Consider the following 22,333-nt stretch of genomic DNA (forward strand, 5'->3'; position numbering starts at 1 on the left):
GTCTATACTTTCCAAAGTCAAGAGAATAATATTTTCCCTGTAAGTCAAAATGAATGTAAGAATTGTGACTGCATCTTGATTTAATGTTATATAGTATATGACCAGAGGTGTCTTTTACACACTGTGTCCTAGATAGATTCAAGTCAGGGTTACCAACTGGGGGAAGCGGGCATCTGTTTCAGGGCTGTTGTGATCTGCTAGATGTCAATAGACAGGCTAAGGGCCTTGGAGTAATCTCAGGTCCTCTATTATCTGATCTTGATGCAGTGTGTAGGGGAAAGTCTAAAAAAGGTAGTTGCAAGATATTATTTCAAGTGATACTGTGTTTACATAGTGTGCATTCCAAAATTAATTTGTATTTATTCAGATTACAGCACAGCATATATGACAGGATGACCAAACTGCTCTGGCAGAGACTCAGGGGCTGTAGTCAGGGACTTTGTGTGAAGTGATTTTTCATTGATATTATGCGATATGGGCTCTGAATCTGAAACACTTTACTACACTTTAAGGTGTCTATACCCAGGGGGCTATCATCTCAACATGTCCGTGATGGCATGAAATATTCCAGCATAAGGATACTGTAGGTAATGCACAGACAAGGACATGAACAGAGGGGTTAATAGAGTCACACACCTATCCCAAGGTTTGCTGTGTGTCAGCTTATCTAAGCCCCATCTATAAGGCAGGGCCTCGTAATCAGAAAGGGGCCACTTCTATTTATAACCAAATACATTTGCAAAGAATCATATTAGTGTAGTGATATTAACTGACAGACAAGACAACCTGGGAGCTTTGGCAGCTTCCCAGTTAGTTATCCAATCTTGGCTCAAACCCTAACCCTAAACTGTTCATACATGATAGCACATACACGACAAAATAGCTTTGAATTTCACCCTTTTAGACATTTCTTAAAACAATAAAATTCAGGTTTGTAAATTGTAGTGAACAGCTTCAGTCGCCGTCAGAGGGCGCTGAGTCCAAATGCGTGCAGTTTTCTTTCAGACAAGGGGTCAAAAAGACAAAGAAGCTAGTCCAACCAACAACACACTTACCGGATACTTTCTTTATATTTAACGTCGAAAAAAGCCCTTTAATCGTGGACTGAGCCGATGCTACACTAATATTTCCTGTTTTATGGTTTTAGCCGGCTAGCTGTTGCTAAGGGTCGACGGTTAGCTCGGCTGTTGTCATGGTTGACGTCAGCACAGAACAGCAGCCGAAAAAGACTTCAACATAAATAAATAACGCTGACCAACAGAGTTACTCTTTATGAGGCTAGGAGTACATCACTGCTGCTCCTAAAATGAAGAGACTGACCAAGAAGAAGGCCCTGACTCTGGTGAAAGAGTTAGACGCTTTCCCAAAGGTTCCCGAGAGCTATGTAGAGTCTACAGCCAGCGGTGGGACAGGTAACTCACAGATACATCACAGCCAAATGTTGCTAGTTTAAGTTTAATACAAGCTCCTGCCCGAGGGACAGGGTTGGAAGGTTACTTTGGAAATGTAGCAGGTTACAGCTTACTAGTTGCCCTGTTTGAAATGCCATAGGTCATGTAACTATTTGAATTACTTAATCATTTTAATGTAACTGATTACATATGATTACTTTTCTAATTTCTTAACGAATGTTTTCAACTGTGAGGATAAATGTATCTATTTAGCCCACCTAAATCAATCAATATTATTATTGTTATTATTCTTATATAAAGATATTATTAGAAAAAAGTCAAACGTCTGGCATGGACTTAATTGGTACTATGACACTATTTAAGCCCATGTCTTGATATATTTACAAAATATTTAAAAAAAAACATTGTTTTCAAAGAATACTGCAGAGGGACTAGCATTAGGTTAACATATATTTTGCATAATGACTCTCTGACACTCTCTCCAGTGTCGCTGATAGCTTTCACTCTCATGGCCATCCTTGCCTTCCTGGAATTCTTTGTGTACAGAGACACATGGATGAAGTATGAGTATGAGGTGGACAAAGACTTCAGCAGGTAAGAGCTAAAGAAGTTGATTTTGTGTTTATAAACAGTGTCTTGGCTTAGCACACGTCTAAACTGCATCTGCTCTGCATTTACAGTAAACTGAGGATAAATGTCGACATCACAGTGGCCATGAGATGCCAATGTAAGTAGTAACATTGTATTTGTATGTTAGCCTTAATCAAACACAGCTTATGGGAAAGGTATGACTTTACCTTGTGGATAAATACAGATATAGGTGCAGATGTCCTGGATCTGGCAGAGACCATGGTTGCTTCTGATGGGCTAAAATATGAATCGGTGAGTATGTCCATCTTCAGTGTGCAATAGCAATTCATCGACTGCATAATAAAGATGTGAAACTTGTCAGTGGTGAAGTAGAAGTGTTAAATTCTTTTTACCTGACTTTAATATATTGCGTTATAATGGTAAAGGGTACTTTTGTTCTGTTTTTTAGGTCAACTTTGAGCTCTCTCCACAGCAAAGATTGTGGCACATGTAAGTTCAAGTTAAACTAGTTATACTTATTTATGTCAATCCCTAAAGGACTGTGGTGAGATTTTCAATCATTACATTCAGTAGGAAGTTATTTTTTTAATTGTCAACAGTACAGTTTATGGTCTCGATACAGTATTTACTCATCAGCAGTCCACTGGTGACACTGTTAAAACTCTAAAAGACACCACAAGGTAACTGCTTAATGGAGCCTTTTGTGGAGTTAAAGGGTAGCTTCACAGTTTTTCAAGTCTATTCTATGGCCTGTATGAACATTGACACATGCCTTTTCTTGCTATTCTTGCTTTTCCTGTTTATACTGACCTTTAAAGATCCCTTCATTATGCAATGTAATTGATGGGGGACAAAATCCACAGTTGTCCTTCCATGTAAACATTTATTTTAAGGTTTATTTAAAGCTAACATGAGGCATCAGCTGTCTAAATTCAAGTCAGTATCTTCAAAGTTGGGCTCTTGAGTACTTGACATGTTTTTCTTTTTTGTGACATTAATAATAGGCTCAGATTTGAAACACCCTATTATCCATTGTAATTAATTGTGTGTTATCCCAAGTGAGTCTTTGTTTTCCTAATTTGTCTTGACCCTCACTGTCACAGGACTCTTTTGCACATTCAGGAGCGTCTGAGAGTGGAACATGCCCTCCAGGATGTGCTCTTCAAGGCTGCATTAAAAGCAGCTCCTCCTGCTGAGCCTCAAAGGTATGGGAGCCTCAAGGTGACTTCTGCTCTGTTGGGGTGGTTGAATATGTGATAATAAAGCAGAGAGTGTGTGACCTTCCTTATATGTTGATGAAAACCATTTTAACATTTTATTCCCCTCCGCATTATGTTGCTCCTCTTCCCATAGCCAGGACAGTTCCACTCAGCTTAGTGCCTGCAGGATTCATGGACACCTATATGTTAACAAGGTGGCAGGAAATTTCCACATTACCGTGGGCAAGTATGTATCCACATGGCTTTAACACTCATGATAATGTGTTGATAATTTAGTAACTTTTTTTTGCATGTTCTCAGAACATACTGATAGTTTTAAAGTCTGTGTAAAGTAAGAATAAATATGTGTTCTGAGTTTGACATTCCACAGAAAAGTGTGTTGTGAACCACCCTGCCAAATTTGAATGATTAAAAAAATCGCCCAATATATGAAATTAAGCTTCAAAGTTGTGTAAAAATCAGCCTTTTTCTCTGCTACTAAACGCTGTGGGCGTGCCCCCTATCAAGTGTCACCTGTCAATCAAAGTCACCACCTCTACCAGAAACATTGACGCCAGAACCTTTTTATCTTACTATCTCTGAGAGCTTTCTGCTGCTAACTCAGCGGCTAGCTCGACGGCTAACTGTAGACTGTAGAAGTAGTGTGCGCTGAATGTATTTATACCTCTACAGCACATAACGCGGCGGTGATTTTCAGACCTGCCCACTAAATCCTGAACACAGAAATCTTGAAACACAGTTTGTGAAGCCTAGCTCCACAATTCAAATCTAAATGGTTTTTTACACCTTGTTTAGAAATACATTTCTGACCTATTTAATGTGTTTAGAAAAAAAATGTCTGAATTCACTTTACACAGTCTTTAAGTTTAGCCGTGTGTTGTTTTGCATCCTTCATTCTAATCCATTCATTTTTCATTCTTTTCCAGGTCTATCCCACATCCCAGAGGCCATGCCCATCTAGCAGCCTTAGTTAGCCATGACAGTGAGTTTATCTTTCTGACTATACCTTATTGACTGTACCTTCTGACTATTTACTTTATGTATGTCTGTATAACTAAAACCTACATAGAGTCAGCATTTGTTTTTTACGCTACAAATCATTGGAACAGATTGCCTGTGGAAATTTTTAAAGGGAAGCTCAAAACCCACCTGTTCAGCCTGGCTTTTGATTAAAAATGTTATAGTTTATAGCCTTTAATTTTATTCTATTGTGCTTGTTTTTGATGTTTTAAATTGTTTTATTTTATTAATTTGTTTTTTGTCTACTTCATTTTACACTTTCTTATTATTATCTTTCTATAGTTTTATCTCCTTATCAGTTTTATTTGTCTATTTCTTTAGTATTTTAGCCTCTTTCTTAACCTAGTTTTACTCCAGCTTTTATTAAAGGTCATCTTCTATTTTACATTTCTTTTGTCTTTTTAACCTAATTTACTTATTTATTAATTATTTCCACATATTTTATTTAAATGTTTTATTGTTGCTGTTATTTTTCCCTCTTTTTTAAATTTTGTCATTTGTTCTGTCACGTTATCAGCTTGGCAATCAAATAACTGTAAAGCACTTTGAACTACACTAGTCGGTATGAAAGGTGCTGTATAAATAAAGGTTGATTGATTGATTGATTGATTGATTGATTGATTATACTTTGGAAACAGGGTGATTGTATTCATGTGATGAATATTATTAGTTGTTCTGACTTGGTTTTGTGTTACAGGTTATAATTTTTCTCACCGGATCGATCACTTGTCCTTTGGAGAAGCGATCCCTGGAATTATCAGCCCACTAGATGGCACAGAGAAAATCTCACCTGATTGTATGTCTGTGTGGTCAAATAATCCAACTTTATCTTGATTCTGTTTCACATATAACCACATTTTCAGAAAATGATTTGTATATTAATTACTCTGTTTAATTCAGCTCTGTGGTAACAGACATTTTCAATTCTCTCCAGCTAACCACATGTTTCAGTACTTCATCACCATCGTGCCCACCAAACTGAACACTTACAAGGTCTCTGCAGAAACACATCAGTACTCCGTCACCGAGCGGGTAGGTTTGAATTTTGGACGAGTCTGTGTATTTGTTTAGCATGCTATGTTATGTATCACTATAGTAAAAATGTTTGAATTTTTGTCCCACAGGAGCGAGCGATAAACCATGCTGCTGGCAGCCATGGAGTCTCAGGGATCTTCATGAAATACGACATCAGCTCACTAATGGTGAAAGTCACCGAGCAACACATGCCTTTCTGGCAGTTTCTCGTCAGACTCTGTGGCATCATTGGAGGCATCTTCTCTACGACAGGTCCAGAGCTCACACATGCAAACTTACATAACATACATTAGTATTCAAATGACATCTAGTAATGTGTCTCAGCCAGTCCAACATGCATCTTTAAAGGACTTTTTAATGTTTTAACTCGTATTTGAGTTCAGCCCAACCACTCTTTACCAAAGTTTTTTAAAATTTGCTCTGAATTCTGGGCAGCCATTGGGTGCTGTTAATTAATTAATTTAACTTCAGTTCAAAAGCATCTTGAAGAGCTTTAAAATGTGTTAGATAAGATATCCATCACAGTGAACATTTCTGACACTTTCTGACATTATAGCTGAAAAGTTTGACTGCTTTCTGTTGTCAATCAACTAGCTAACTGTACATACTGTAGTTAATGGACAAAATAATACATTACCATTGGTTTAGTCTTCTTAGATGTCATGTGCACCCAAAAGCTGGACCTAATCTTGTGATTTAAGAGGATGTTTTTATGAGATAGGATGAGATAGGATCTGGAGGAGATGATGAATGCATTGTACTTTGGACAAAAATGGAGTAATAGGCCAGCTTTAACATTAGAACATTTTGTTGGTCTTGAAAATCAGCCAAAAATCATTCTTCATTGATGTATATGAGCATGAAAACATCATGTTGTCAAAAACAGACATATACTTTGACTCAACAGCCTTTCCTACATGAAAGCAACAATTATCATCATAACTCAAATCAAACCTCATCATCAGTATACTAATCTACCTCTCACTTGCAGGCATGCTTCATGGTATGGTTGGTTTCCTGGTTGATGTGGTTTGCTGTCGTTTTAAAATGGGAATGTACAGACCTCTTAAAGTAAGTGAATACATGGTTGTAAACCTTGTTGACATGACATTTACTTTGAATTGAAATACATTTGATAGGTGACAAGCAATTTCACCTTTTTTGTTGTTATTATTATTTTCCTTCTTCTATCTTAGGAGGAGGAGCCTCTGAATATGCAGGAAAACAATGAGAACCCTGTTCCAGCGCAAAACTACACTCAGTAATGAGAGTTCATTACAACTCAGCTGCCGCTGACCCACAGCTCACCATCTTAGCCTATCCCACTACACAGCAACGAGCAATGGGAATATGTTTACAAGTTGTTTCATCATGAAAAGTGTCCCTGATCTGTTCAGAGATGTGTAAATATTTTTATAATTTTTAAATTTTTTATTGGTGGGTGATTCAGACAACTGTGCATTCATCTGGGAAGGACTGTAATCGATACCTCCACTAATTTTATGTCTCAATCACTGGAAGGGTGCAGCACTAAGAGGACTGAACAACAGACATTTTGACTTGTCATAGGAAAAGCACAGATATTACTGATAACATTAATGATGGCACAGTCTGGGTCCAAGCCATGACCCTACATGCACAAACCAGGACCTTAAAATGGAACAGCTAAATAGAATCTAGCTGCTTGTTCATTTCATTATTTACAACTGTGCTTTTTCTATTGTTACATGTCAAAGTGCATTCTGTTTAAAGGTCTATTATTGTAGATCTGACCTTGTTAAATACTATGGTACCAGGTGTTAAAGCAATGGTACACCCACACAGGTGTTTTCACTTTAATTGACCCATTAATCACATTTAAACTTACATCATAGCTAAGTTTAATCAGCCACAAAGGAACCATCTGTGTGGGTGTGCAGAGCCTTTAAATGGGAACTATGTAAAAATAAACAAACAAAAAAAAAAGACTAGAAGGACTTAAAATGTTCCACAAATGTGCCTATGTGTAAATGCTTGGCTGATTTGTTAAATAAAAATCCTCTTTCGACTTATCTTCCTTGTTAATACTTAGTGTTATCTCAGGCATAAGTAAAGCAATTTGTAGAAAAGAATATTTTACACCATGTCAAGAGTTTATTTGACAGTATTTCAGAATATCTTTCAGTAAACAAGTTTTTTGTTTTTTAGCAAAATGTAATATATCAGTACTGTCGCATTTCATAAAAATAGTTGTTCACGTCTTTGAAACTACAGTATCAATGATACAGTAAACCATATTTGTAGGAATACAGCTGTACAAGGTGAATAGTACACAATTAACACTACACAGTTATACTTGATCTCAATGGGAATTTATGATCGTGCCATCTGTCATGGGTTCCAATAAAGCAGTTTTTTTTGTTTTCTGTATACAAAATCACTCACAGCAGGCAGGGGGGCGGCCTGGATGGAGACAGAGGACTGGATGACATATTCTTTCACCTTTTCTGACATTTGTACACACAGTAAACACATTTCTACAGCCTAGTGGCATCTTCTCATGCTCCTCCCTAATATTCAAACCACTTGAACACATGAGCCACAGTTCTGTTCAACTTTTCAAGTCAGCTCAATAAAATCAAGACCACTTGTCATAATTACAAACTAATACTGGTAAAAGTCTGTCTTGATGAGGCTTTGTGCACAAGGTATTAAGTGTCTCAGTCCGTCTTGGTAAACCAAAAGGCCGGTTTACACCTGTAGCTCAAATGTGCCGTCATGCTGCGTTCAGTCAAATGTTCACAAAGCATTAGGATTATTTTTTAAACAATTCTGCCCTCCACTATGCAAAAGCTCTGGTGATACATTTCCAATGAGAGCAAACATCTTGTTGGAGAATAGTGACTTCATCTCAAGTGTCTCAGTTTATTAGCAGCATGCCTCGACTCTACGCTGGCAACAAACTCTGTGATTAAACTGATTTTTAAATGTATTTACGTTTCACAGATAATCTAAAGTATTAGGTTGAGATTCAGGGTGCGCTGGTACCACTGGCATCAAAGCAAAATGTTTGCCAATATATTTTACCGGCCCAGCAACCCCAAGGGGCCCCTAGAATGAGAGACAACCAAGTCCAGTTTCTCTTGATTCGACCCTTCTTCTGACATATTTTACATCATCTTTAATAATTTACCTGTAATTAACAGTTGTAAGGCATTTTACTGAAAGAGTTATGTCATTTGGTACAAATTATAAGAGAAACAGAAAAAGTGTTAAGTTGGTTTAGCTTGTAAAGTTTCATTCATTACATAGTGTTTAATTTGCAAAAAGTCATAAATTTGATTTATGACAGTTCTTTAGCAGACAGAAAATAGACACAAAACTAGTTTTGTGTCACCAAATTAGCATATTAGGTTGTTTGTTACAAACACTATCAACAATTTTGGTAACATTTTCAATAATTCCTGATAGTAGCTGTTGTTGGTACATTTCTTCAAAAGGGTTATATAATTTGGTAGTATCCAGGAAAAGTGCTCATAGATTTTAAGAAAGAATCTAATATGCACGAATCACAGTCAGTAAAGGAACTGTTTAGAGTCTAAATATAAGGATATTTTGCAAATGAACAACCATATATAAACCCAAATATAATGAGTGGGTATTTAACCATTAAATCAACTTAACACTTTTTTTAATTAAAAAAAAACTTGATACCAAATTGCAACACCTTCTCAGTAAAATTAACCATTCAATACCTGCAAATTACTCTGAATTTTTTAAAAAGAAGCAAGTATAAAGTTTAACTACCTGTGAAATAAAGCGTTACTAAATATTTTCTTTACAGAGTAGACAAATAAAGCTGTAATATCTGACATCAGTAAGCATGGCCTACTTTGATAATGTCCCTGTCTTGATTAACATTAACAGCTCTACTCTCAAAGAGGATGTAATGCTACAGGCTACAAGTTTGATCCCCCCTTTTAAACACTTGGGGACATGGGCAATCACTGATATTGATAAGCTATACAGCTGAGACTGCATCCAGGTAACTGTATATAGTGCTTTAATCCGAAAAAGAAAGAGGCTCCACAACTTGACAGTTCACTGATATGTGTGCATGGTCACTAATATCTGTTTTCAAGTTCCCGAAACAAATCACAACGGCAACAGCTCGGTATTAGTTTGAGTAAGGCACTCCGCCCCACCTCATAACCATCGGCCTGCTCTTCCCCACACCGATGCCCCTCTCCCACAGTGATGTGGTACACTGAGCACAGTAAAAGGCATATAAATGGGAAATATAGACTGGACATAAATTGTTCTGTTGAGCATTAAATGAATACAACACAGCTTATAATTCTGCACAATGACTGCATGGTTGACTTGTGATCAAGTTGTGTACATAACTCAAAACAGTATTATGGGTTCTTACTAAGCCAATTGTTTTCAGTCACTCAGAAGTTCAATTAGATGAAAAGAAAGTTGTATTTTTTCTTGTTTCACATGAGTACCAACTGGTTTGCTCCATAGAGGATTTCGTCTCTATATTCTACCTCTAAAAGACATGTGAGTCCCTGTATAATGACATGGGGGTTCATATCCATGCACACGACCGCTGCCTCCCTCAGTGGTCTGGGTTTGGTGACTTGCACAGTCTTTGATATGTAGTCATAGACGAGGCCATGGAAATAGTGATCCTAAAATACTGTCCTGGTGTTTTTTTCCTCTTTTCTTTACAATGTATCTAACTACAACACTGCCCCCAAAAACACCAACAGGTATGTTTTTGAGTTTACCAAATGTACATATTTTTCACATCTTTACATTTACAGTATATGATATATTGGTAGGCATGTGAGATCTAACATACGTCTGTTTAACCAAGCTGTCATTTGGGTCAGTGCCATGTCCTCCAGGAGCTCGTGATTCAAGAGATGTTTCAGTGTCACTGCCTCCATCTGACAGATTTGTAGTGTCGTTCTTTCGACTTCACAGAAAAAAATGGAGCAAAAGTAAATCTTTTTGATGCACATATGTCTCTCTCACCTGCAAGGAACCTTGTTCCATCTGAGGTTATGTTGCACTGACCTATCTGAAGCCAGATGCGGTCGAGCAGTTAAAGGTACATGTCGAAAGCAAAGCTCCACTCAGAATTACACACTGTTGCTCCATGTATGATGTCACATCTGAGGGTACAAAATCCCTACGTATTTGAGTAGTCAGGTTTTTATACTGTATGTTACAATAGCTGTGAAAGTTCCTCTGTTTTTTAAGGTGGTGGGTGTAATAATTATCTCATAAGAACAAATGAAACATAAAATATGATTTCAGAAGAAGATGGAAAGGAAAACAGGACAGAGAGAGCGAGGGAGTTTTTCTCAGGCGTCCATCCGATGGTGAACTGAACGAGGAGCCAGACAGTGTGATCTGGTCCAGACCAGTGAGATCCTTTCTACCTGCTTACTGTGGAGGTCCAGGACCTCAGGGTGCCAGGCAGTTTATCAGACCCAGGGACATTCCAGGGCCCAGGGGAGGCAGCTGCACTCCTTGCAGGAGTATCTTCCATGGTTTTAGAAGGGCAGCAGAGCTCACTGTGGCCACCGGCCCTCTCATCTTCTCTGGGGAACAGGCCTCTGGACACCAGCCTCTCCTGGAGGCTGACATGTCCATCTCCACTGCCTAGAGAGGCTCCATTCAAATTCACACTCACATATGGGTCCCAGGGCCAGATAGTGCTCATTGCCTGTGTGTGCAGGCCCTTTCTTTCGCAGCAAGGGGAGCAAGTCTCCCTCTGCCGCTCTCTTCTTTCAGCAGGCCTCCCCAGGACAGCTTTGGGAGGCAAAGCCCGAGGCTGTCTATCGCCTGGTCCACAGTCCACCCCTCCAGACCCCTGGGGGGTTCCCTGCCCCCTGATGATGCACTTCTGCTGGGTGGACCTGCCACCTGTTGCCCCTCTAATGGAGCTGTGGTCTGTCAGCTGTGGAGTTTTGTCTGCCATGCACACTGTGGCCTCTAGAGGGAGCTGATGAGGGGAGTCTGGGGCTGAGGCTGGATGGGATGAGAGCAATGGATTCGGGTAAGGTTCGAGGGTCACTTCCTGCAGGGCAGAGTGGACTGTAGAAAGGGAATCCCAGGGGCCGACACTGTCTGTTGGAGAGGAGGAAAACATGCTCAGGTGGACTAAGATGAAAGCAGACTGGCACAAACAAGCATGCACATGCATATACTAAAAGAGAGGAAGGAGAGAGGATATAAGCAGAGAAAGAAAGATGCACACAATAATACAGTGAAACACCACAACCTAATATGTCAGGCAAACTTGCATGCAAATGTGTGTCAACAGCACACATCCGATATGGTACACCTTTAATTGTACTGTAGTTTTGACAAAACAATTACATTTTCATTTTGTGCAACAGGATTCATTCAGCGCTTGAAAAAAAAAATCATTATAGTTGTGTGACAGACTGATCCTGAGCAGACTGATTTCACACAGTCTACTTCACAGCCCCTCTTCAGAATGATACAATTTCATCTAGAGAGTCACTTCAAACCATACTGCTCTCTTACTACAAGACACAAAAGCATCCACACACACACACACGCATCGCACGCGCACACATACACACACAAACACACAGATAGATACACACACGCACACAGCTACAGTTTTCCTATGAATAAAATCACGTTCATGCGTACATAAATGCATGCTTAAAGCACAGCTACAGAGCACAGATTAATCAGTATGGAAAGAGAGACATGCAGTTTTTCACAAACCGTGTCTTTAGAGTGGCCCATTAGGAAGAAATAGGGGGAGCTTAGTGTGTCACCTTTCATGCACATGGAGAGGTTGGGAGGTACCATTCCTGAGGGAAGGCAAGTAAAAGCCTATACCAATCATTAGACTTAAAGCAGTGGGGTTACAACACATGTAGGATAAAGATGTTATTCTACTGTTTGTTCAAAACAGAACAGAAACATTTTTCACAGAGAGACAAAATTAATTGTAGACGACAGAATAGGATCATGGAGCCAGGAGTAAAATGCAAAAAGGTATTAATAATAAAGCTAGGGTTATTATGCTTGTTAATGTGCTCTAGGGTAAAACATATAATCTACAGGGGAAAAGATAATGATCTCCAATCTTCAGGTCAGAGACTATGGTAGAAAGAGAAGCGAGAATGAGACATTTAGATTGTGACAAGGAAACCCACCATATTCTGGCACCTGTCCTGTGCCTCTCTTTAGCAGCAGCCTGACTCGCCTGCCTCCCGCCTTGATGAGTTCAATGGCGCGGGCGTGAGTCATGTCCCGAGTGCTGTCCCCGTTAATCTCTATGATCTGATCCCCCACCTGGAGGAGACACACAGAGCACAGGGTCGATTTCTGTCAACCTTTGTTTATCCACGGAAAGTTGACTTTTCTACACAACCCGCAGGCCTCTGCTTGTGCCTACGCAGCAGCTCTACATTCAGCAACTGGGGATTCAGTTGCCACTAAGTGCCTTGTTCAAGTGCATCTTAACAGTAGTTGTTGACGATTGAACTGAGGGTTACACAGTCAGTGAGTTCACATGCTTTACTTACCTAATTCCCCACTTCCCTAACCTCTAAGCTATTACTGTCTCATGAAGAAGAAGCAGACTGTAAAAGAATGACTTCAATTAACAAAAGGATGACAAGATAATAAGTAAAGCACAAGAACAATATCAGACTGACTTTGTTGCCTGGTTTAAATTCAGTGATGAAATCATATGAGCAAGTTCATATAAAGATGAGCAAAAACTGGCATTATGTTCATAGCTAATACTTGCCTGTAACTTTATCTAATATTCTTATTTATGTTTATTTTGATAAAACAGCAACTGTTTTCTACTGACAACAATTCCAGTCATCTCCTGAAGAGTGCATTGTCATGGTTTTCATCATCTCACCCTCATTCTCCCATTACGTATGGCAGGACCGTCCTCGGCAAGGCGCAACACAAATAGGTCCATCTTGTACTCTCTGCCCCCGCGGATACTGAAACCAAATCCCTTTGCACTTTTCTCCAGCTCCACCGTAAAGTAATCAAAGTCCTGAAGAATAAACAGTAGACAACTTGTAACAAACTTATTGCAAAGGCTACAAACACCGTTTCTGCTAGTGTACCTGTATATAAATGAATATGTATACTTTATGATCACTGCAGTCCACTCAAGCACACAGTTACTGATTTGACTGTACCTGTGGTCTGAAGTCTGCAGGGATCCCCAGAGGGAACTGTGCTGCTGCAGGGTGCTGTCTGAAGTCCAGCAGACCAGGCGGGTGTCGGTAGTCCAGTGTTGGAGGCTGTCGATAATCGGTCACCGGTGGGTGACGGTAGTCTACCGGTGGTTGCCTGTAATCAGTGAATGGAGGATGGCGGAAGTCAGGTTTGACATCCTGTCTGGCTTTTACCTCTGACCTGTGAGGAGAAAAGAGGCAACAAAATCCGAGAGAGCATTATTTTGAATAACAATAAAGGGACGAGATGTCCTATTCCACACACACCCTCACATGTACATTTATGGGTAAAGTTACATTTTACAAATTAGACTGACATGTGAGGGGGGAGAATATAAGTATTATTGCATGTGTGGAGATGGAAATATCACTCTCTGTTTTTAAACTTTTATCACATTCCCACTTGTAAAATAGGCATAAATCCACAGCTCTGGGAGTGCCACCCTCAGTGTCTTGATCTGGAACTCACATGCACACACATCCATCCATGCTTGCATGCACTCACACTTTCATAGTTTTGACACAGAAAAGAGCCTGATCACTGGGTTCCTGCATTATAGAAGATACCTTTAGGTAAATTATTCAGTGATGCTGTAAGAGCTAAGTGGCATTGCGCAACAGAGTAGAGGCTAGCCTGAGAGTGAGCGTCTGACTGGGACAAAAGTTGTCTGCAGTCACAGGTTTTCTCCTGAACTTACGGGCATGCAAGAAGCGTATGGCACTTTCTCATGTATATACACAGTTTGATATCTGTCACCTTTATTTTATTACATTTTTTTAAAGTGTATTTTTGGGGCTTTTTGCCTTTAATGGACAGACAAGTAGAGAGAGACAGGAAACTGGAGGCACGGGGGGGGGGGGGGGGTGACACGCAGAATAGGACTGCTTCTCCCTGTTAGAGGTATCTTACCTGCCGTCGTGGAGATAAAGCTGTATAGGGGGTCCGGAGGGATGGGTGACCGGGCTGTGCTGGGTTCCAGCTGGTGCAGGCTGGGAGGCTGCTGGTGCAGGAGGGCCAGGCACTGTTTGGCTTGTCTGAGCTGGTGTCTGGCCGGGCTGGGCAGGTGCTGTCTGAGTGACCATTTGGCTCGGGTGAGGAGCTGTTTGGCTGGGCTGGATGCCTCCTTGGCTTGACTGGGCTACAGGGCTGGGTTGGGGGCTGTGTTTCTGTGTCATAGGGCTCTGCTTCTCTGAGCTGGGTCCAGAATGGGAGCCTGTGATGGATAGAAGAGCATGTGGAACATGTCAAAGTTAGAGGAGAGGGTATTAAAATGGACCAACACGTTCATAAATGCACAAGACTGCAATGCAAAGCAAAAAAATAAACAAGCTGCCAAACAAAAACACTTACCCTCCTCTGGTACGATGTGCAGTGTGACTGTTAGCCCAGCATCTTTAATAAGCTTGACAATGTCTGCGTGCGGCATACTGATGATGGACTGTCCGTTCACAGCCAGGATCCGGTCGCCCACCTTCAGCTTCCCACATCGATCTGCAGGACTGCCCTCGATTATACGTCCTATTTTATGGGGCACAGCTGGAAACAGACAATAACAAGGTGGCTGTCAAAGCCAATTTTGAAGACAAAACAGCAGAGATAATACTGAATTCTAAAATGGCTGCAATAATATTTCAAACTGTATTACAGTATGAGCCTTGCCAATCATAACTTTGTAGCATTGCTGCCACCGTTTTTAAAATTACAGTTCCAAATATTGTTATGCTATATAGATATCCGATCCGATCACTGCACTGAAATGCTTACATCAAACAAACCTGCAAAGAAATGTAATTTTCTGAAACTTTATCACTATCTAAACAAAACAAATTACATTTGAGACTGTTAAACATGAACAATTACATTCTGAAGTAATATTTGATATTACAATCACTACTGTATAGGAACCCCCCCCCCCCCCCCAATACCCACGTTTGACCCCAGCTAATAAAAATGCTGACACTACTGTGTGGATTAAAAACACAGCTTAAGTAAATTAATAGCAGAGGGACATGAAGCCCACTGGTTATTATTATTATTAAAGCAGACCATGTTTTTTGAGTGTACACGCAGTGAAAAGACAACTGACATGGTGACATTTAACATAATTCAAAACTAAAGAATGCACCAAAATAGCAAAAAAAAAAAAAAAAAAAAAATTTAAAAGGTGGTCACAGACAGACAGAACTAGATCTAAATCTATACTTTTACCCTCAGGAAGTAAAAGTTCTGACCTTTGAATCCTCTTCACCAATAAATTCAGGCTTTTGGAAACTTCAGAGAATAAAAATTAAACTTATCAGTGTCATTATCCTGCTTTAGCTGGATGGGAAGAGGAAGAAGAGGAGGGGGGAGTCATACAACCTTAAAAATGGCTGGCAGAGTGTGATTTAAGTGCAGGGAGTGAAGAGGGAGGAGGGGGAGGTGTATGATTGATGTATGAGGTGTGGGGGGCTTTTAATAGAGCCTGCAGCTAATTGCTCCAGTGACACCTTAAAACCTGTCTCCCCCAAATGGCCTTGGAGCCTGAATACTGCTGCTAACATAAGCAGAAACATATTTATTTGTTTAGACTCCTTGACAAATGAATTAACTAGTCGTTCACCTATTTTCATTAACTACACTATTTTGTGCCATACTAGCTTGCTTGATGTTAAACTTAAAGACAGTGTAAAGTGAATTCAGACTTTTTCTTCTAAACACATTAAATAGGTCATAAATGTATTTCTTAAAAGGTGTAAAAAGCATTTCAACCATTTAGATTTGAACTGTGGAGCTAGGCTTCACAAACTGTGTTTCAAGATTTCTGTGTTCAGGATTTAGTGGTTAGTCTAAAAAAGCACCGCCGCGGTGATTAGCATAAACCCGCCCCTGCTGCTGTGGAGGTATAAATCTATGGTATAAATACATTCAGTACACACTACTACTACTACAGTCTACAGTTAGCCAGTTAGCTGAGTTAGCCGCCGAGCTAGCAGCCGAGTTAGCTGCCGAGCTAGCAGCTGAGTTAGCAGCAGAAAGCTCTCAGAAGTAGCATCCATGTTTCTGGTGGAGTTGGTGACTTTGATTGACAGGTGACACTTGGTTGGGGGCAGGGCTTCTGCGAACTCGGCGGGCACTCCCACAGCGTTTGGTAGCAGAGAAAAAGGCTGATTTTTACACAACTTTGAAGCCTAATTTCATATATTTGGCGATTTTTTTAATCATTCAAATTTGGCAGGGTGGTTAACAACACACTTTTCTGTGGAATGTCAAACTCAGAACACATATTTATTCTTACTTTACACGGACTTTAATGTTGGGCTGTTGCCTAATATCGTCTGGCTGCTGTACTCAATAGCAATTTAATTTCACAGCTGTGACAAACAATACTGGGCCTTAGGGCATATACTTTTGTTACCTGGCTGTCACCAATGAAAGCAGGGGAGGGAGACATGAATCATGCTGCTGTGCATGGTGCTCAATATGTGCATGTTAACCGGGGTGGTTGCAACAGGGGAAGCTGAAGAGGTAGGGGCAGGGACTTGTGCAATTTCGCAGGATTTGAACTTAAATGTGGTAGAGAATTGATGCCATGGGCCAAATTTAAAAACTAAAATAGAAAATTAGAAAATGAAATAGGAAAAAAAAGTCTTGCAAAGGGGCACTTATATCGTGATAGGCCACAAGAGCAGGTGCTTGAGCACCACTTGGGGTATGTGCATGTGCTTGGTTTTTTACATACTAATGCAAAGGCTCACAGATACCACCTGAAATTTAAATAATAACCAGAACCCATAAACAATCATTCTTGGACAGTTGTCATCCTATATGGATCCTTGGCCATCAGGATTTACAAATCACCATTTGCGCTCAGGAACAACCCTTAGAGCTCTTTTCAGAAACAACTCACTGATGACGGTGGCGTTCTCTGGTCTGTTCAGGGAGCTGATGATGACAAAGCCGAAGCCCTCATTCTCTTTGCGGTGAATGACCACGTCACTGGTTTGCAGAGCGGTACCCTCTGGAGGAGAGGTGGCAGCGGGAGCGGCAACCACTGGAGGGCCCACAGCCGAGGCTGCGTCACTACGTGGAGAGCTGTGTTGTGTCGACACTGAGCCAGGGCTGCGGCCGTTCACAGGACATGGTTCACCTGGAGGAAAGGAGACAGAAGAGCCAGGAAGACATGAGTTGGGAAGAGTCATCACAACTGTTCTGCTACTGTAAAACACAACAAGTTTAGTCCCTTATAAACATTCACTTAAAAGCTTCAGATGAAGCCATTGGAAAAATTCTAAATTTGCAGCAACTATATGAAACAGTGCACTTCTCTACCTTCTACATGGATTCTCCATCAAAGTCAAATATTGCTTGTTGGTTTGTCATTTGACAGGTCTGATTCTTGTATTATCATACGTCCTTATAATTGTACTGCATTTGGAAATATGTTAATCACAGAGCCTGCTTCAATGCTCAGAATGAACAAAGGATAGATGTATGTATGATCTACTACCTTCAGAGAAGATGTGTGGGTGAGAAATACTGTACACACTGATCAGATTGTCAGCATGTGTGTCCTATCCAAGTTGTCTTTTTCAATTGATGCCAGTGAACTATGCAGCATGTTCTCCAGTTTTGGTACGGTGTAAAAAGAAATTATAAAACAGAGAAGAACAAAAGAATAAACATCTCCTCACCAAGCATTTGCACTCTCCTTCTCACAGTCAAGCTGACTTGACCGTTGCGAGCGGCTGCGTGCATCAAGTCTATTACGTATTTGTGCGGTTTCCCAGCAACCACATTTTTATCCACAGAAATGAGCTCATCCCCGGGTCTAAGCCGCCCGTCGCGCTCAGCAGGAGTGTTCTCTATTATAGCGCCAATAACAATCTGTTCAAAGACAATCAATATTAGCAGCATAGATGAAGGAGAAAAGGATGAAACAGTGGAATCACACAGTAACTACGTTATCTAGCCTCTTAACTATTGTCATGATAACATTGCTTCACCTTCCTAATATTCTCCTGCTACACTCTGCCTGTATTGAAGTTTGCATGCTTTTTTACACTTGCACAAGTTAGCAAGGCATTTCTTCAGTATGGGAGGCACTGAGCAGTTAGAGGGTCAGGACAGCGTGAGAAAGTCATGGTGTACTTGTGTGTAAGTGTGTGTATAGAGGACATGTTTGTCATATGAATGAACTGTAACTGTGAGATTATAGGTGAGGTTAGGTGCAGGTAAGATGGGGTTGGTGTGTATGAGGTTAAATATGTGTGAGGTCCAGCCCGTCCCATACGAGCCTTGTCACGGGCGTCCGGACTCACAGCCTGCACGGCCTCGTCTCCCCCCAGGATGCGGAAGCCGAACCCAGTCTTCTCCCTCAGTAGGTGCACCTCCACCTCTTCGTACTCTGGACCTGGTACACAGATGCAGACAAAAAAGATGATTCTATCTTTTTTTTGCAGATCAAATGCAACATAATGCTCCGTCTCTGATGCTCTACACTCACGTCTGCTTTCATAGATAGCCCTCGACTTCTCATAAAGGTCGTAGGGGTCAGGCTTGTTAAGATCGAAACCCTCAGTTGAGTCAGGCACAGAAGTGCGGTGCTGTGGCTGGTTTGGGAATGGCGTTCCAGGAGGCAAGACCGGACCAGACAGGGTTGCTTGGGGGCTTCCATGCGGATCCCATTGGTCAGGCAACTACAAAGAAAACACCAAGACAGATGATTAATTGAAGATATGATTTAGGGGTGAAAACATTTCTTACTGTCAGTTAATCATTAACCCAATCATTTTGAAATGCATTCTGCGTGTGATTACAATTGTTTTTCCTTTTTAAAAAAAACTGTTCAACACAAATGTGTTAAATGTAGGTCATATATAATTACTCATGTTTCTCTGTGGGATCAATGCCTGTACGATAATAGCACATCTTCCTGTTGGCATCTTAATGATCAAATAACTGATTCACGGATTGATTCACGGTGTGGGAACAAAAAGAGCATAAAAAGAACATACACTAATCCAAAAAAAAACAAAACAAAAAACAAAACAAAGCCACAGACATTATCCACACATAACAGTGACCAACAGCCCACAACCCACATGATACCACAGTGTGCAGGCAGCAGAAAACAACACAGCAACAAACTGCTAAAAATACTATGCAGTGCTGACCTGTAGTCCTTATATAAGATAAGATAAGGACTAATATAGTAAGTGCTGAAGAAGCAACATGGCAATAAAAAGTACACAATGCTATACCGAACAAGTTTTGGTGCCATTGAAACTACTTAGAGTTTCATTTGCAAACTAAAGTCAGCAGAAAAGAGATTAAAGAAAGCATACACGTATGCAAACGTGTATAATGAAATACTGTAACCCTGATGATAAAACTTCGACAAATAGTGGCCTCATGTTTACTGTGATGAAATCTTGTAGCTTTCATACTGTACAGGAAGTTAGAACAACAAGCCCAAAACTGCGGAATAACCACAGAGAATATTGTCAATAGGTAGTTAATGATGGATGATTGTCACTTAAAGTATTAAAAACAAATGTTACCCTTTAAGTGTATGAGTTATATCTAGTTAAATGTTTATTTCAATAACTCAATGAGGTAATAAAGAAAAATAGCCACTTGGCCAGGGGCAAATATGGTAATGAATTAAAATCAATATTCACATTTAAACTTCAATGAGATGAGATTCATCACATCTGAATATTCTGTTTTAATAGCATGAATGAATGCTGATTTGCACAAGCAATGACAAGGCAGTTTAAGTGTACAACTGAAGAGCTTTGTCCTATTTGGCAAGATGTGAGATCTGATCAAACCAATAAGCAGGTCAGGACAGGTTGGCTTCACAATAACACAAAGTCAAACTCCTTCCAGGTAACACCACCTCTGTGACAAACGCTGATTCACAGACGCACTCTCTGTTTCTGTCTCCCTTACACACACAAACACACTAGTAAGAACATGTCATAATAAGCAGAAACACATTTGTACCTGTTTGGAGGCCTTCCAGGGAGAGACGTGGCCTGAGGAAGAAAGAGGGAAAAACACAGTTAAAAGAGAGCAGACTTGGATAATCTGGCGGATTCTTTTTAAACAACAAAATACAGACAATTACGACTGTGCGGGCAAAGATAAATATAAGGGAAGCTGTGTGCAAAGGTTTCTAAAGGTTCCATCTGAGATATTGGACACATGTCAAATATTCTTCGCCAAGCACAAGAAAAAGTTCTCCATTTTCTGATTTCATATTCCTCTGTTTTGACTTTGTTTGTGTAACTCCTCCTAAACGAGTCTGGTTGTTGCATTTGTTTTCAACATAATTACATCATTAGCTGCAGGGAAAGCCACATACCCCATACCCATCACCCCCCAACACACACACACACACACACACACACACACACACACACACACACACACACACACACACACACACACACACACACACACACACACACTTTCCTCTGTAAGTCATATTTTATCTGCATGCAGGAAGCAGGGAGCACTCTACATCACAACAATCTCATCAACACAGCTCCCCTGTGACTCCACCGAATCAAAGACATACAGTACATTTATGCTGCTGAGACCCAAATACATACATTTAGACATGAGGGAGATAGCATGCAATGGCTGGCTTGTATAAACATTCAGTTCGTATCTTTATACATGAGGACAGAAATACACTCATCAAGCACAGTAGACTGCTGCAGCATCGCTGATGAATCCTTTCACAGACGTGGGCGCTTGTAAAATATTCTTTAGAGAATCCTGAAATGGAATTACATCCGCCTGCCTTTTAGATACGCAAGATGAAGACCAGTGCACTTAGCAATGGGGCAAAACTTTCTTTCAAGATCAAGCGAGTGTGAGGTTTGAGAAAAATTGAATACAATAGATTTCTGCCTGTCCATGTGAGGCCTTTTCTGCAATTTTTTAATTTAATTTTCCACATTTTTCACCAGCAGGCCCACACCATTTGCTTAATTAAAGCATCTTTGTTACCCAGAAATGTAAATTTCCTATATCCCTGCTGTGTCTGTGAGCGTGGAGGAGGAAACAGGAAGATGAGGAAAGGTGAAAAAAACTCTCCTGTCCATGAATCCCATAAACATAAATGAGGGTTTTAGCAGAGCTGTCCATGGTGCTGAAATGATTCAGCACAGTGGCAGTAGTGGGGGGTGTTCTGCAGGGAATACGGGCCTCAAGGGAAGCCTTTAAGGAATTCTAATAATTCATTCTCAGGCAACTTTCCTTAATGACCTGCTGAAGGAAATGATTATGAGCTACGACGCAATTGTCCACTCATATTAAAGAGGACCGTCATACTCACAGACACATTTAAGCTTAATTTAAATGCTAATACAATTCATCAGCATATGTGCTGGGTGTGTGGTGCACTCATATGCATGCTGATGAATTACAAATGAATGACTGGTAGAGAGGCTTCACGTGGCCCTTCTCACGAGTCAGTGGTCAGGCAGTCTGGCAGGCCAGTCTGACAGACTAGCCTGCTGAGTTTTGGATGGCCCTCAGATCAGTCTGATTGGCTTGTTCAGCCTGACACCCTTCTCTTCACAGCTATGAACTGCATTCTCATTGGTGCCACAAAATGTCTCAAGTCTGTGGTTGGCTCCGCTTCCAACTGGGATGTCAGGGGACGGAGCTGTGAACACGACCAGAGCTCAGTGGAACTCTGGCAGAGTGCCCACGCTAGAGCAGAGCAGTCAGACACAGAGACAGACACACACACACACAGTCACACATGCAGCGGAAGTCTAACACCCTGTCTGTGCTACACAAAGCACC

At 40.6% G+C, this 22,333-nt stretch overlaps 2 protein-coding genes across 2 annotated transcripts in view; one reads left to right on the forward strand and one right to left on the reverse strand.

The window, feature by feature from the left end:
• Positions 1-1,020: 1,020 nt before the first annotated feature.
• ergic2 (ERGIC and golgi 2) lies at positions 1,021-7,329 on the forward strand. Its single transcript, XM_053318780.1, has 13 exons — positions 1,021-1,412; positions 1,898-2,006; positions 2,093-2,139; positions 2,227-2,294; positions 2,452-2,492; positions 3,107-3,208; positions 3,357-3,449; positions 4,150-4,205; positions 4,941-5,039; positions 5,178-5,275; positions 5,368-5,530; positions 6,270-6,349; positions 6,475-7,329. Exons 1-13 carry the CDS (start codon positions 1,307-1,309, stop codon positions 6,541-6,543), a joined length of 1,131 nt encoding a protein of 376 aa, XP_053174755.1. The 5' UTR covers positions 1,021-1,306; the 3' UTR covers positions 6,544-7,329.
• A 3,276-nt stretch (positions 7,330-10,605) lies between these two features.
• LOC128358358 (membrane-associated guanylate kinase, WW and PDZ domain-containing protein 2-like) overlaps positions 10,606-22,333 on the reverse strand; it is a 74,380-nt gene continuing 62,652 nt past the window's right edge. The window contains exons 12-22 of the mRNA XM_053318604.1: positions 20,516-20,547; positions 19,011-19,203; positions 18,802-18,917; positions 18,199-18,391; positions 17,415-17,654; positions 14,876-15,061; positions 14,435-14,738; positions 13,486-13,705; positions 13,194-13,337; positions 12,475-12,613; positions 10,606-11,404 (exon numbers count right to left, since the gene is read on the reverse strand). Of these exons, the coding sequence (XP_053174579.1) occupies positions 10,710-11,404; positions 12,475-12,613; positions 13,194-13,337; positions 13,486-13,705; positions 14,435-14,738; positions 14,876-15,061; positions 17,415-17,654; positions 18,199-18,391; positions 18,802-18,917; positions 19,011-19,203; positions 20,516-20,547 (2,462 nt within the window). The 3' untranslated portion in view covers positions 10,606-10,709. The remainder of the gene's footprint in view (positions 11,405-12,474; positions 12,614-13,193; positions 13,338-13,485; positions 13,706-14,434; positions 14,739-14,875; positions 15,062-17,414; positions 17,655-18,198; positions 18,392-18,801; positions 18,918-19,010; positions 19,204-20,515; positions 20,548-22,333) is intronic.

This window comes from Scomber japonicus, chromosome 5 (genome assembly GCF_027409825.1).
Source record: "Scomber japonicus isolate fScoJap1 chromosome 5, fScoJap1.pri, whole genome shotgun sequence".
Classification (NCBI taxonomy): Eukaryota; Metazoa; Chordata; class Actinopteri; order Scombriformes; family Scombridae; genus Scomber; species Scomber japonicus.